This window comes from Eubalaena glacialis, chromosome 3, assembly GCF_028564815.1.
Source record: "Eubalaena glacialis isolate mEubGla1 chromosome 3, mEubGla1.1.hap2.+ XY, whole genome shotgun sequence".
In the NCBI taxonomy this organism is placed as follows: domain Eukaryota; kingdom Metazoa; phylum Chordata; class Mammalia; order Artiodactyla; family Balaenidae; genus Eubalaena; species Eubalaena glacialis.
In genome coordinates, this window is record NC_083718.1 from 78,940,020 (window position 1) to 78,952,846 (window position 12,827).

General features: G+C 40.0%; 1 protein-coding gene across 1 annotated transcript; it reads right to left on the reverse strand.

The window, feature by feature from the left end:
* Positions 1-1,770: 1,770 nt before the first annotated feature.
* LOC133088090 (T-cell surface glycoprotein CD1e, membrane-associated-like) lies at positions 1,771-4,560 on the reverse strand. Its single transcript, XM_061185870.1, has 6 exons — positions 4,485-4,560; positions 3,905-4,186; positions 3,051-3,329; positions 2,531-2,809; positions 2,034-2,127; positions 1,771-1,903 (listed from the first exon to the last, which is right to left on the reverse strand). Exons 1-6 carry the CDS (start codon positions 4,558-4,560, stop codon positions 1,771-1,773), a joined length of 1,143 nt encoding a protein of 380 aa, XP_061041853.1.
* Positions 4,561-12,827: the final 8,267 nt, after the last annotated feature.

The following is a 12,827-nucleotide window of genomic DNA, read 5'->3' on the forward strand; positions in this document are numbered from 1 at the left end:
GGAATTTCTTTAAATGTAGAATCTGGGTTCTGTGGCACATATAACATTTTAGTGGTAAACAAATATGCTGCCAATAGTGTTTGGGTCACTTTTAATAGTGACAGAGATTGAGAATACTTTTTAGGTCTTTTAACATGTTGAGTTCAAATTGAGTTTATGTGACTTCTTTGCAACTTATATGATTTCATTTGCTGCTAGGTCCTAACTAGCTAATTTGGCCAAACAACTGAAACTGAAGGAAAAGTTGTTAAGAGGAGCTCCAGTGGCACAATTGGTTAGTGTGTGGTACTTATATAGACTTTATTTATTGTTCCAAAAGCCCTTAAAATTCTGCCTTCCTCTCTGGACTCTGGTGGCCTGCCCCTAGATAGGCTGTCTGAACACGGCATTCAGTAGATGATGAACTCTCAACAGGGAGAGTGCTGGCCCCATTACTTTGTTCATGTGTGAGAGTACAGCCTGGATAAGTGACCGTAGAACCCCATCTGTTCACTTGAAATATCCCATACAGAATATTAAATTCCCACTAATAAATCTATACAATCTGCTCAATTATCTCATTTAAGGGAAGATGTCACCTGGACATCAGTATGAACACTGCACCTTAACAGCTTCCTGCTCTCCAACAGACTCAATCAAATGGATCTCAATTAAAGCCATTAGATAATTTTTAAATCCATATTAAAAAATTAAGGAGACAACAAAGTATAAGTAATAATGATAATCATAAATCAAAATAATAAAGAACAGTAAACATATAACTAGCTGGCATCTGATCAATCTATTCCTTCATTGCTTGGCTCTGCCCATGAAAATTATCCTCAATCCCCATGTTCTCTTCCTAACTTCCCAAAATATGAATTTATCCCCTGAATATGTGTATCCACAAAGACACATATAGTAACACACAATCTCAAAGAATCAGGAATGTCAGTCCAACCCCATCCTCTCTTTGACAGGAGACACTCTAATGTGTTACTATTTTCTTTAAATATCTCTGAAGGTGCACGAATCTCCCAGTGGCTATGAAGTCTGAAGCACGTACCTGTCTCCTTCACCTCTGATGAGAGACAAAGGGAGAGAGAACGAGTTTTAATAAGAACACAGCCAAATGATGCAAAGATGCCAAAGAGGAAAGGGATTAAGACACTTTATTTGACAATACATTTATTTCAGTCAGCATTTATTGAGAAATATCCCTTTCAAGCCAAACAAGCTACATAATTTGTGGGACCAGTATAAAATAAAAAGGCAGTATCTCTCCTTCAAAAATGAGTAGGATTTCAAGATGGCAACAACTGCACAGGTCACCTGCCCATGAAGCTGGCCCTGGTCCAGGTAAGGCTTTTGGTCATGGACACAAATACAAACACATAAATCTTGCTTTCAAGCAAATGAGAAAAAAGTACAAAAACATAAAAATTATTGTTTGGAGTAGGAAGAGATGAGTGTATTTAGGAAGAACAGTCCAATTTGGGGCATAGAAAAGAGCCGTCAACTGGGTGATCCAGGGAAGCTCTTAAGAGAGAGGCATCTGAATTAAAGTTTGAAGGATCGATAGTGATGAAGGAGTGGCTGAAGCAGAAAGATATTGCTGGAAGATAGGGGAAAAACAAACAGATTTCCAAAGGGATGAGGATTTCTACCAGAACAAGCTGCTTTAACAAAATCATGCTTTGTTTATAGCTATGAGTCATGTTTAAACAAAAGCAGAAAGGGATTTTATGTGGAAGGTAAAATTAATGACGCCAGAGTTGGGTTTCCATTTCTTTAAGAGTCTGTTTTTGGTCCACCATTCCTGTGCCAAGCAGAGCTGATGTCCTGAACCCCTGGGATCTTGGGTATCGACTCCTGTGGAAAGGCAGGGTGGGAGACATGGGCAGAGAGGAGGTTCTGATTTGAGCTGTGGGGGAAAATGGGATCTTGATCTCAAATAAAGGAAATCAGAGAGAAAGGGGAAAGCGAAAAAGAAAATAGAGGAAAGACAAATGAGTTGATAAGAAGTTGAAGAGCCAAAACAAGAAAAGACTCACCTCTGTTCTTTAAATAATGAGTCAACTATAACCAACATGACCAGGGAAACTATTACCATCAAACAGATCAATATCAGGAGGAAGGAGTATCCACCTAGTTGGGGATAAAATAAGGAAGTCAATCTATAAAGTACTCTCTATTCTACCACAGTTAATGCTTCTCATTTCACAATAGTGGCACCTCCCCAGAGCTTTCCTCTGTCTTTTCCAGGACTCTCATTTCAATTCCTCCTGAGTCTATGTCCCTGCTCTGCCCACTCCCTCTCTCTTTCACCAAATCAATAGGTCCGTCTTTCTTTTCTCTTTAGTACCTCTAATCCTCTACTTGCATTTTCTTGAAATTTAACTGCTGTCATGCTCCATCCTTCTTTACTTGGATTCCCCCACCTGTATCCTCTTGTGCATAGCATCCTAGCCACTTCTTAAGCTCCTCACTCATTAGCCCTTGGACTATGAGAAGACTATCACCTCCCAGCTGGGCCCCAGTTCTTTCTCACCCCAATGGATGATTAGGTCCTGGCCTCCTAGACTGCTGTGCTTTACTCGGCAACTCAGGCCGGCCGCCTCCCCAGCCGCCACGTCCAGGGTTACTTGGAGATACCAAGTCCCGTCAGCATTGGGCAAGACATCTCCTTGCTGAGTGCCTGGCTGCTTCTGCTCACCCCTCATCCACATCACCCACACGGGTTTTGGATGAAAGCCAGAGACGTGGCACATCAGCAACAGACGACCAGGCCCAGGACTGGAGCCTTTGGACACCCAAGCCTCTGGCTTCACTAGAAAGGAGAAGATGAGGAGAAATGGAATTTAGGAGGGTACCCTAGGCCACAACTCAGTGACTTAGGGTCCCTTTGCAGTTTGAGTAATCACTTCTTTCTCTTTTCTTAGAAACAATTCTAAACCCATACTTTTCACCCTCTAGCTTATTATGTGATTCAAAAAGTTGATAAAGGGTAGAAAACTCAAATACAAGAGTTGAAACACTAGAAATAAGAGGGGAGAGAGAGTTGGGCTCACCTTGTCGTTGCAGTTCTGACTTCCCTGCTTCAAGGAGGCCTGCCAGAAACCGAGGGCAGATGTCACTGAGAAGGCTCTGAATGATTTCTTTAATAAATTTGTAGTGGTTGAGCACCTTACAGACATTCTGAGCTCGACTCCCTGCTCCTGGAGACGGTTTCCAGGAATTTTCTTGGAAACTCAGGAAATCTGATCCTTGATATGCCCCATTTAAGAAGCTTTCTGAGGCCTTCCCAGGACGAATTAAACAGCCAAATGATACCTGGAGCTCAAAGGGGTCTGTGGGTGGACAAGAAAGAGAGAATCAATATGGAAAGAATTACAGGGAAGGAAAACTTGCTAGGGGATCACATGGAAGACTAGAGATGGGGCAGAAAAAAGGAGGAAATTTGTGGGAATAAAATTTTGAGATAATAAAGGTATTTTGAAATACTGAAGGGGAAGAGCTAGATGGGAAGACTGTTAGAGAATCAGAAGATGGTCTGGAAGAGCAGATTGGGGAGTGGTTAGGTACAGGCTGAATCCTGTAAACACTCAGGCCAGGAAGAAAGAAGGGCAGAATCCTGGTTGGGAAAGGCTGACCAGGAGTGCTGGGCAGAAGATCAAGAAGAGACAACTATTCAAGGTCTAGAATATGAGGGTATTTTCAGGGGTGTGAGAGCTGTGTATATGGGGGTAGAGGAGGGGGATAGAGTGGGGATGGTGGTGAAGGGTGCAGCAGAGAAGAGAGTGACCAAAGGGGGACAAGTACAAGGTCAGGAAGTTTGGAAGACAGTCAGGGTACATAAGCCATCTACCCTTTGGAAGATGGTCGGAGCCCTCAGGCAAATGTTAGCTTGGAACAAAGAACTCACATTGAAACTGAAACTGACTGGCAAAGGCCTGCACTTCCCGAGGGAAACTATGGATGTACAACTGCAGGAATGCCTGGATGTTCTTCAGCTCCTCCTTACTGAAGTTACCCTGGGACCAAGGCTTCAAAAAGCGGATGGTGCCCAAGACACTGTCCCAGCCATGAGTCTGCATCTCGCCCAGCCAGCCTGAGGCCTGGGTGTGTGTCCAGCTGCGATTGGCGAAGGAGGAGATCTGGAGCACGTGGAAGGAGAGGGGCTCTTCTGCGGCCGAATGACGGGGTCCTAAGACCTGTGGAGCTGAGAGAGGGAATGAAAGGACAGGAGAAGAGAGCCCCATAAAGGGGCTCTTTATGGATATGGTTAAACAGGTTGCACATATTTCCACACCCTCTCCCCCGGGCCAGCATCCTCACCCCAAAATCAGAGAGATTAACTGAGACTACGGCCAAGGATACTTTGCCTGGAACTAGCCTGGCGGGCAGACTCCAAGGGCATTCTGAAAGAGCGTTACTCCCCCTTCCCCCAGGTCCTCCCCAGAACTTCTCCATCCTGCAGTGCACAACCACAGGTGTCTTTCCACCTGGGATCAGCTTACCCACTTTGCTTGCCCCATGGCAGAGAAGTCCCTTGAAGAACAGAGGCAGCAGGAGGAGCATTGAAGCTCTCTTAGGCGAAGGATGCCACCGCAGGCAAGCTGCCCTCAGAATTCAGAGACAGTTCCCCCTCTCAACCCTCTTTCCCTCTCATCTGACTTCCTTTGGCACACCAACACACAAAACCTCTCCCTCTGCCCACTTCCCTGTCGGAGAAAACCTACAGCCTCCAGCAGTCACAGGCCTCCCACACAGTCTCTCATTTCCCTTCCATTTCTCACACTGTCCAGTCCAGATTTTCTTCCTGCTCTTGCCTGCATCCTCCTGACCCTCTCTGTTGTACCCAGTCCTGGCTCATGACAAAGGCTGCAGTCTGTGGTCTGGCTGGAAATTTTAGTGTCTTTTAGTCTTAGAGAAATCAAGTCCACACTTGGGTTCTCAATGTCCTCTTCTGTGAGAAGAAGTGATGGAAGGTGATCAGTGATGCCCAGTGGCCTTTCCAGCAGTCTCCCCACCACTTATCCCTCTGTGGTCTCCTCCTCCTGTCTGCTGCCTGGCTCCCTTTCCCCCTCTTCTTGGTCTTCCCTGTCTTTCTGTACTGACCCATTGTTTTCCCTCTGGAGTCCATTCTCACTCCTCTCACTTGTCCTGCTTGTTCTCCCTGTCCCCCCTCAGTCCCCCTCTGTCCCTTCATTCTGCTCTTCTCAAAATCATTATCAGAAGACACGAGGCATTTTGAGTGTAGTGGTACAATCAACAGGCAAATGTCATAATCCATAATGGAAAAGAAACAACAATGACAGTACAGGTTATCAGATAATCTATAGAAAATGCCCTTTTGCTCAGTTTCCCCACTCAGACCAGTTGTCACTGTTGAAGTGTCTATTACCAGGTTTAACTTGGAAGTGGTGAGCTGGCAGGCAGGTGGATTTCCATTCATGTTGTGTGAGTGGGTCTGGGGTCAGTATACAGGGGCCTTGGATCCCCGCCCCTACACCAAATGAGTTGAGTGTGTCTACAGGTCAGTGGGCAAGCTTCACTCTGTGTATGAGGGGTGGGCAGGCAGCCTTCCCCTCACAGTTCATGGCCTGGGAGCATTGGTGTCCTGTTGGTGGTCACTGACTAGAGAGGAGTTCCACTGGAGGTAGGAAAGTGAATCTAGGGGACTGGAGTGTGCACGGGAGAATTAATTACTGAGTTGAGTGTTTATTTGGGTTCCTTTCATTGATGTTTGCTGTGGCAGCCTCAAGGCAGTTGAAACACCATACCTTTGTTTGTGACATTAGTTAATGCTCACTGGGTGCCAAGAAATTTGCCAGACACTAAGGTTTCAGAGAGAAAATTTCTTTAGTGAAAACAAAACAAAACCCAACGTAAAGCCTCTACTTTTATTATAGAGAAAGCTCACAGAATAGTGATCAGAATTGTTGAAAAAGATCCACACTCAGTCTCATCCTGCTATTGTTTCTGAATTCTAAAGACAAAAAAAAAAAAAAAACCTCACAAAGTTTCAGATATATATACTGGCTACTTACAAAGAAGAGAATGACACAGGCTTCAGATATTTCACATGCAATGCTGTAGGGAAATATTTCAGAACTCTGAGGTAATGAGATAATTCTAAATTTCTTCATTCGGGCAAATTTTCATTCTCCCATGAGGGCAAAATTAATCCATATTTGAACTCAAAAAGTCAAACAATATGCCACATAACTCCCTTTATGAAACAAATTATCTGAGTAAAACCAAAAAATTGCCTCAATAAAGAACTCAAGAAATGATACAAGAATACTGGTATAAAATGATTTATAAAATATATAGTTAACTCTAAATAAGCATTTAAAATTAACTTGTAAAATTTAACACGTTTGTTTAATATTTCAGAAAAAATTAATAATAGTCAAAGAATTAAATTCCATATTAATTCATCAAAACTTGGGAAGGGAGATGAAAAGAGAGGAGAGAAATAAGGATTACTGTATTTCAAATCATATTATATAGACCATAAGAGCACAATATAAAATGGAGTCAATTAGAAAAATCATTTCAATTATGATGTTTATAGAAAACTACCTTAAATCAAGGTGGCAGAGAACATATTTAGCTCATATCTCTAAAACAATTAAAATGTTTAAAAATGTGTGCTAATAAAAGATGAATGAATCCATTATCATGCTGGAAAACAATGAAGGGATCCAACTGCTGAAGAGAAATTTTAAAGAAGCCCTTCAAAAATGAAAGCAGATGAAATGGCTTCAAAATCCACAGCCCAAAGCATATGCAGAAGGAAAATAATACTAATAGAAGAGGATGCCTGCCTGCAAATACTATAAATATAAATGAAAACATACAAAATATGATGGTAATTAAGTAGATTATTTATTACCACTGGTTTTACTGAGTTTCAGGCTGCAAGACATTTTGTCATATAACAATAACCCAAGAACTTCTCTATTAGCAGAGTGATATGTTTGCCTAGGGAGATATTCCAACCTGAAAACAGGCAGTGTATTTGCAGGAGAAGCAGATCAGGGACTAGGGCAACTAGACCTCCAATACCACCTCCTTTGTTCATGCTACAAACTGAAGAATCAGTTGCATCACCTGCACAGAAAAGCAGAGGAGGGCAAGGGTATATTTTGAGTAGCAGACGCCTAGTTCTACAGAAAGTTCAGGTAGATTTGAAACATTTATTTTCAACTTTATCTGAAAAAATTAAAGCATAGGATCCTAGGATCCTACCTCTTTTCACTAAAGAATAATGAAGGGAATATTTGCCTTACCACAAAGTAAAACATGCTAGACAGTTAGTGCTAAAACAGGTGGAAGATGTGTAGAAACGTATCATAGGAGAAAAGTGGATTTTAGAGCTTAAGGACCAGAGAAAAGAAAAGAGACGTAGCAGGAGATGCTGGTAAGACCTGATATGTGAGCCATACTGAAGAACTGTCTCATTTTTCTTGCAAGTGAAGGATTTTAAACATGAGAGTTTTGTGGTTAAAATGCCATTTAGGAAAATTCCCTTAATCCCAAGGAGATTCACTGGAGATTGTACCAGAGAGTGATGAGACTACGATGGATGATGACTTTAGTGACCTGGACAAAGGTAGTAGCAGTGAGAATGGAGAGGTGTGGAAATAACAAAAGATAGCTTGGAGGTCATCAGGAGTAATCAAACAAAGAAGTATGACCAGGAGGAGATAAAGTGGGGCCATTCACGAAGGTACACAGCACAAGCTTGGGAAGGATGGCATGGAGACACACAGTTCAGATTGGGTCATGTTGGACTAAGGCTCCAGTGGGAGGTATTCAGGTGTTTCACGGCACATGGGTTGTTGCAAGGAAGTGTTATGGATAACACAGAACCTGCCAAGCACATGGTACCATAGAAAGAAGTGTAGAAAACTGTAAATCTGTCCCTCTCTTTCAAATTATATTTTTAAGTTAAATTTAATAAATATTATCTGTGTCATAGAAAATGTTCAAGTCTCTTGAATTTGTTTATTTATTCATTCTTTCCTTTACTCATTAAATATTTATTGAGAACTTAACTATATGCCAGACATTTTACTAAGAGCTGACAATATAATGGTAGAGCAAGAAAAGAGTAAGGAAGGAGGGATATAGTCCTTGTCCTGGTGGAGATTAGTGTGAATACAGATAAATAGATAAGCACAGTTCTCATAAACAATGAATTTAGAAGTACACAGTGCTATGGTAAGAAATGGTAAGAAAAATGGACGAAGTCAGGGAGATCAAGGGAGGATTCCCAGAAAGTGACAACACACCTGCATTCTGAGGGAAGAGCAGACATTAACCTGGAAAAGAGACCACAGTACATGCAAAGACCCGGTACATAGAAGGATTATATCCCATCTGAGAAACTAAAAGGCCACAATTCACATGTATTTAATAACACAAAATTTCTCAAATATCATTAAAATCTAATTCTCTGATTTAAATATCAATATATCTTTTCCTGAAAAATGTACAAAAAAAATTTGGATGTGATTATGCACTGAATCCCAGAGTGTACACTAGTAAATGTTGTACCATGTTTACATCTAGGCTGGTCAGCCAACACTTTCAGAATAACAGCCTTTTATGTAATGTCTGGATAACATAGGGACTTCTTCCCCCACCCGCACCATGATAAGCAGATGTGAGCTAAAGCTTGAATACTTCACTTATGCTATACCCACCACAACTCAGGAGGCTTCCAAAGCTCTTTTTTTTTTTAATCGAAGTATAGTTGATTTACAACGTTGTGTTAATTTCTGCTGTACAACCAAAGCTCTTTTAAACATCCAGCTAGGCCTCTGTTGAAGTTTTTTGCTTCTGTGCATAACACCAAACCCCCTTTGGTAAGTGGGAATAATCAGAATGCATCTTAATACCATGAAGTCTAAGAGGTGCTGCAGCAGTTCAGACCCCCTAATTTCTCTAGTATGGGGAACTTCCAGAATGGTGGGTTGACAAGCTTGGCTAACCCTCTCTCCAAAAACAATGATAAAACTGGACAATATTTTCAAAAACAACCATACTGAGTCTGTGGAAATGGATCAAAGTTATACAACAAATTAAGAAGTGTTTACTCTAGAAAAACTCTTGAACCTGGAGTAAGCACAGGTGTGGTTATAACCGGGCTGCTCCCATCTTTTTCCCATGCCCAGTACCTTCAATGCAGTTCTACTAGGGCAGGGAAAGCCATGAACATCAGAAGTTTCCCTGCTGAAGATGGCTAACTTGATTTAGAGAGAAGAAAGGACAATACCCAAACCCAGGGGCATCACTGAAATAGCAAATTCAAAAGCAAACAGATGGAAAATGTTAACTTCCCAGTTAGTCTAAGGATATAACACTAGATAGAGCAACAAACCCTCAGACTAGCCAGAAAATTTTAAAAGATACCAATGAGTAAGATGTCCTCATTGGGCATGGATAATCTGCCACATATCCTTGGTCTGGAAGGATGCACACACGTGCAACACTGCATGCATGCTCAAAAGGAGCCAGAAACAACCAACCCCAATGTTCTGCAGGTCCCTGGATGAAGATGAGGCTTGTACACATGCTGTGAGGAGACACAAGAAAGTGGAGGGGAAAGTGAAAGTCAGGGCTGACTTGCAAACTTCCTGAAATTTGAGTACACTCCCCAGTTCAAACGGAGATCCATTGGCAAAGAGTAGAAGCTATATTGGCTCAATGTGTTTGAGCACGACCTTATTAAGTATGCTGACATAGGAGGGATCTCTAAGAAACCAGGCTTAAAAAGAAAAACAAGAGTAACCAAAAATAATAATAATAATAATAATAAAATAAAATAAAGAAAGAGAAAATTAGGGAAATCTGTGGCCGAATACTATGGAAGAGTCAGACTGTATAGATTAGCACAGGCAAGTCATTAAACAAAAATATGAAGAAACAAAGACTTGACGGAATAACATGGGGTGATCAGAACCCATATATAATCTATAATATCCATTTTTCAACACAAAAAAGGAAACATGAAAAGAAGAGGGAAGTGTGACTACACACAGCGGAAAAAAAGAAATCAACAGAAATTGTCTTTCATGTTGCTCAAGTTTTAGACACAGAAAAACTTCAAACTGGTAAACAATGAACATTAAATAAGTTCAAGGAGTAAAGCTCATGTTTAAGAATTAAGGAGAGTATGACAAAAATGAGGCATCAAAAAGAGAATATCATTAAAGAAATAGAAAATTTAAAAAAAAATAAATGGAAATTCTGAAACTGTACAGTAAATTCCTAGCAGGACAAAATATAAATATACCAAAATATACTAACAATAAATAATCCAAAAATGAAGTTAGGAAAACAATTTCATTTACAAAAGCCTCAAAAAGAATAAAATACATAGGAACAAATTTAATAAAAGAAATGCAAGTCATGTACACTGAAAACCAAAAAACATTGTCAAGAGAAATTAATGATCTAAGAAAGCCCAGAGATAAACCCACACACCTATGGTCAACTAACCTATGACAAAGGAGGCAAGAATATACAGTGGAGAAAAGACACTCTCTTCAATAAGTGATGCTGGGAAAACTGGACAGCTGCATGTAAAAGAATGAAATTAGAACACTCCCTAACACCATGCACAAAAATAAACTCAAAATGGATTAAAGACCTAAATGTAAGACCAGATACTATAAAACTCTTAGAGGAAAACATAGGCAGAACACTCTTTGACATAAATCACAGCAAGATCTTTTCTGACCCACCTCCTAGAGTAATGGAAGTAAAAACAAAAATAAACATATGGGACCTACGAAACGTAAAAGCTTTTGCACAGCAAAGGAAACCATAAACAAGATGAAAAGACAACCCTCAGAGTGGGAGAAAATATTTGCCAACGAATCAGCTGACAAAGGATTAGTCTCCAAAATATAGAAACAACTCATGCAGCTCAATATCCAAAAAACAAACAACTCAATCAAAAAATGGACAGAAGGGCTTCCCTGGTGGTGCAGTGGTTGAGAATCTGCCTGCCAATGCAGGGGACACGGGTTCGAGCCCTGGTCTGGGAAGATACCACATGCCGCGGAGCGACTAGGCCCGTGAGCCACAATTGCTGAGCCTGCACGTCTGGAGCCTGTACTCCGCAACAAGAGAGGCCGCAATAGCGAGAGGCCTGCGCACCGCGATGAAGAGTGGTCCCCACTTGCTGCAACTAGAGAAAGCCCTCACACAGAAACGAAGACCTAACACAGCCATAAATAAATAAATAAATAAATAAATAAATAAAATTAAAAAAAAAAAAAATGGGCAGAAGATCTAAATAGACATTTCTCCAAAGAAGACATACAGATGGCCAAGAGACACATTTTTAGAGAAATGCATATCAAAACTACAAGGAGGTATCACCTCACACCAGTCAGAATGACCATTATCAAAAAATCTACAAACAATAAATTTGGAGAGGGTGTGGGGAAAAGGGAACCCTCTTGCACTGTTGGTGGGAATGTAAATTGATACAGCCACTATGGAGAACAGTATGGAAATTCCTTAAAAAACTAAAAATAGAATTATCATATGACCCAGCAATCCCACTACTGGGCCTATACCCAGAGAAAACCATAATTCAAAATGACACATGCACCCCAATGTTCATTACAGCACTATTTACAATAGCCAGGTCATGGAAGCAACTTAAATGCCCATCGACAAATGAATGGATAAAGATGTGGTACATGTATACAATGGACTGTTACTCAGCCATGAAAAGGAATGAAATTTGGTCATTTGTAGAGATGTGGATGGACCTAGAGACTGTCATACAGAGTGAAGTAAGTCAGAAATAGAAAAACAAATATCGTATATTAACGTATTTATGTGGAATCTTGAAAAATGTTACAGATGAACCTGTTTGCAAGGCAGAGATACAGACACAGACATAGAGAACAAACATATGGGCACCAAGGGGGGAAAGAGAGAATGGGATAAACTGGGAGATTGGGATTGACATATATACACTACTATGTATAAAATAGATAACTAATGAGAACCTGCTGTGTAGCACAGGGAACGCTACTTCGCTGTACAGTAGAAACTAACACAACATTGTAAAACAACTATACCCCACTTAAAAAAAAAAAAAAATTTATGACGCCCCCTCCCCCCCAAAATTAAGCAAACCAATTGTTCCATTACTTGCTGGTTTTCGTTATATCCTGAAACATCCATTCAACATTTTTATCTGCTAATGTAACGGAAACTCATCTGCTCAATGAGATTTATAACTAGTTTTTTTTCACATGTTAACAAAATATTGTTGTACATTTTGCAATGGGTCTTTATTATCTAGTAATGATGGCTTGCAAATTAAATTCATTTTTAATGGCCAAAAAAGAAATTAATGATTTAAATAAATGGAGAAACATTTCATGCATTCACAGTAGCATCAAAAATAATTAATAATAAATAAAAGAATATAATTAGCAAAAATGTAACACCTGTATTCATTTTAGATCTACATGTGTCATAAACAATTCATCTTGTTTTTCTTGCCAATAAAGTGTTTTTCTGTTTATTTTTTGTTCTGTTTTTGCTGCATATCATTTTGGATAAGTGGGACTCAATGGAAAAATTTGTACTTTAGTATTATATTAATTTAGCCTGTTGATTTTTTTGTCCAGATAAATCACTGAATTCTTTTTTTAAGTTAATTTCTCTATTGTTTAATTTTTCTGTAGAGAAAATCATATCATATACAAATAATGACAATCTCATCTTTCTTTATACCTTTTATTTTTATTTACTCACTGTATTAGAAATTACCACTTTAATACCACTTTGAATAACAATGG

Excerpts from the sequence above, each read along its gene's own strand:
- LOC133088090 (XM_061185870.1), bottom strand. The coding sequence starts at position 4,560 with ATGCTCCTCCTGCTGCCTCTGTTCTTCAAGGGACTTCTCTGCCATGGG. Across the intron at positions 2,128-2,530 it reads GGACCTAATCATCCATTGGG|GTGGATACTCCTTCCTCCTG; the intron begins GTGAGAAAGAAC and ends ATCCCCAACTAG. Across the intron at positions 1,904-2,033 it reads TCATTATTTAAAGAACAGAG|CTCAAATCAGAACCTCCTCT; the intron begins GTGAGTCTTTTC and ends TTTCCCCCACAG.